General features: G+C 43.2%; 1 protein-coding gene across 1 annotated transcript in view; it reads left to right on the top strand.

Annotated features, from left to right (window-relative positions):
• The window catches only part of LOC101864493 (PR domain zinc finger protein 1), a gene marked incomplete in the record, with an annotated part of 79,123 nt that overhangs the window by 37,811 nt on the left and 39,903 nt on the right, over positions 1 to 1,409 (top strand). Inside the window, 1 exon segment of the mRNA XM_013079958.2 lies at positions 1,179 to 1,345. Coding sequence (XP_012935412.1) covers positions 1,179 to 1,345 — 167 coding nt within the window.

The raw sequence follows: 1,409 nt of genomic DNA, 5'->3' as shown, positions 1-1,409 counted from the left end.
CCCCCCCCCCCCCCCCCCCTTTGATTGGTGAGCCGTTTGTTGGCGGTGAATTTATGATATTTTGGTCCTTCACATTTATCGTTCTATCGTTCTATAGACAAGTTATTCAGGATTTTAAGGATTGTTTCATCATCATTTTTTTTTTCACCGGGTTTTTCCATAAGTAAGCACCTACGTTGCGTCCCATTCAGCCTGGCTTGGCCCTGACAGCCAGACACGAGGCAGCCCGCCTCCTAAATGATACAAATAGCAGCTTTAAACATTCACAATTACAACCCATATCAGCAAAAATATCAATATTTGTGCACGCAGAAGACGCGAGTTCCATTCTTTCGTGGGGATGATGCATGACGTGCCTTGACGCGATACACTCGAACACGCTCTAACGGCCACTTCTATAAGACAACCACCTGTACAAATGGCCACTTGTATAGGACAACCACCTGTACAAACGGCCACTTGTATAGGACAACCACCTGTACAAACGGTCACCTGTAAAAGACAATAACCTGTACAAACGACCACTTGTATAAGACAATAACCTGTGCAAACGGCCACTTCCCACCATCACCTCCCTTGCGTTTCTTTACATTATAGCAACACGGTATAAGACGACCACCTACCTATAATACGCTCGCTTTTCTCTTCAACACTGTATGGCCATCTTAGGCAATATTGACAATAAATTTGTGTCACGACGCTATGGAATCGAGCGCTCGTCATGTTTAGGGCACGTGGAGTTAGTTATTGGTACCATTTTAAAGCTTTAACACTTGTCTTGCTTTCGATGGAAAAAAAAATACTAATCCGTCTTGAATAGAAGTCGACATATTTCAGATCGAAGGAGGTTGGGGGTACACTGTTTCACAGCTGAAATTAGAGAAAAAATGACAGCCAGAGTTTTGGTGACTTTCAAAGTTTGAGAGTCCTTAGAAACTGAATATTTCCCTTTCTCTGCATTAAATCAACGACTTTAAGTTAAAGCCACGCACCATTGTGTTTTTGAACAGACAAAATAAAAGAGGTAGAGCAAAACAAAAAAGAGGGGGAAAAAATCAATAAAAAATCGCCAAACGGGCAGAAAAATGCCCCTTTCTTCGATTTCACAATTTCAACAAGCGCCCAATTTCACCACGATATCATGCCTCAAATGAATTGCTTCATCCTTTCTGCCTCAGATGTCATGGAGAGCGGCTGGGATTTTACTCAACTAAGTGACGAGGACTTTGAGGAGTTCTGCGTGTACATCGTGCACGACCGCCCCTGTGAGCCGCTCAGCCACAACAGAGCCCAGGCCTCTCTCCCGAGGAACCTCACCCTGCGGCCCTCACTCATCTGCCCCAACGTGAGTAACAATGATCATGATAATATTAAGTTAATAACAATGATGATGATAATAATAATAATAA

This window comes from Aplysia californica, unplaced genomic scaffold (genome assembly GCF_000002075.1).
Source record: "Aplysia californica isolate F4 #8 unplaced genomic scaffold, AplCal3.0 scaffold00004, whole genome shotgun sequence".
In the NCBI taxonomy this organism is placed as follows: domain Eukaryota; kingdom Metazoa; phylum Mollusca; class Gastropoda; order Aplysiida; family Aplysiidae; genus Aplysia; species Aplysia californica.
The sequence above is the reverse complement of the archived record's forward strand: the minus strand, read 5'-3'. Positions and strand labels throughout refer to the sequence as shown.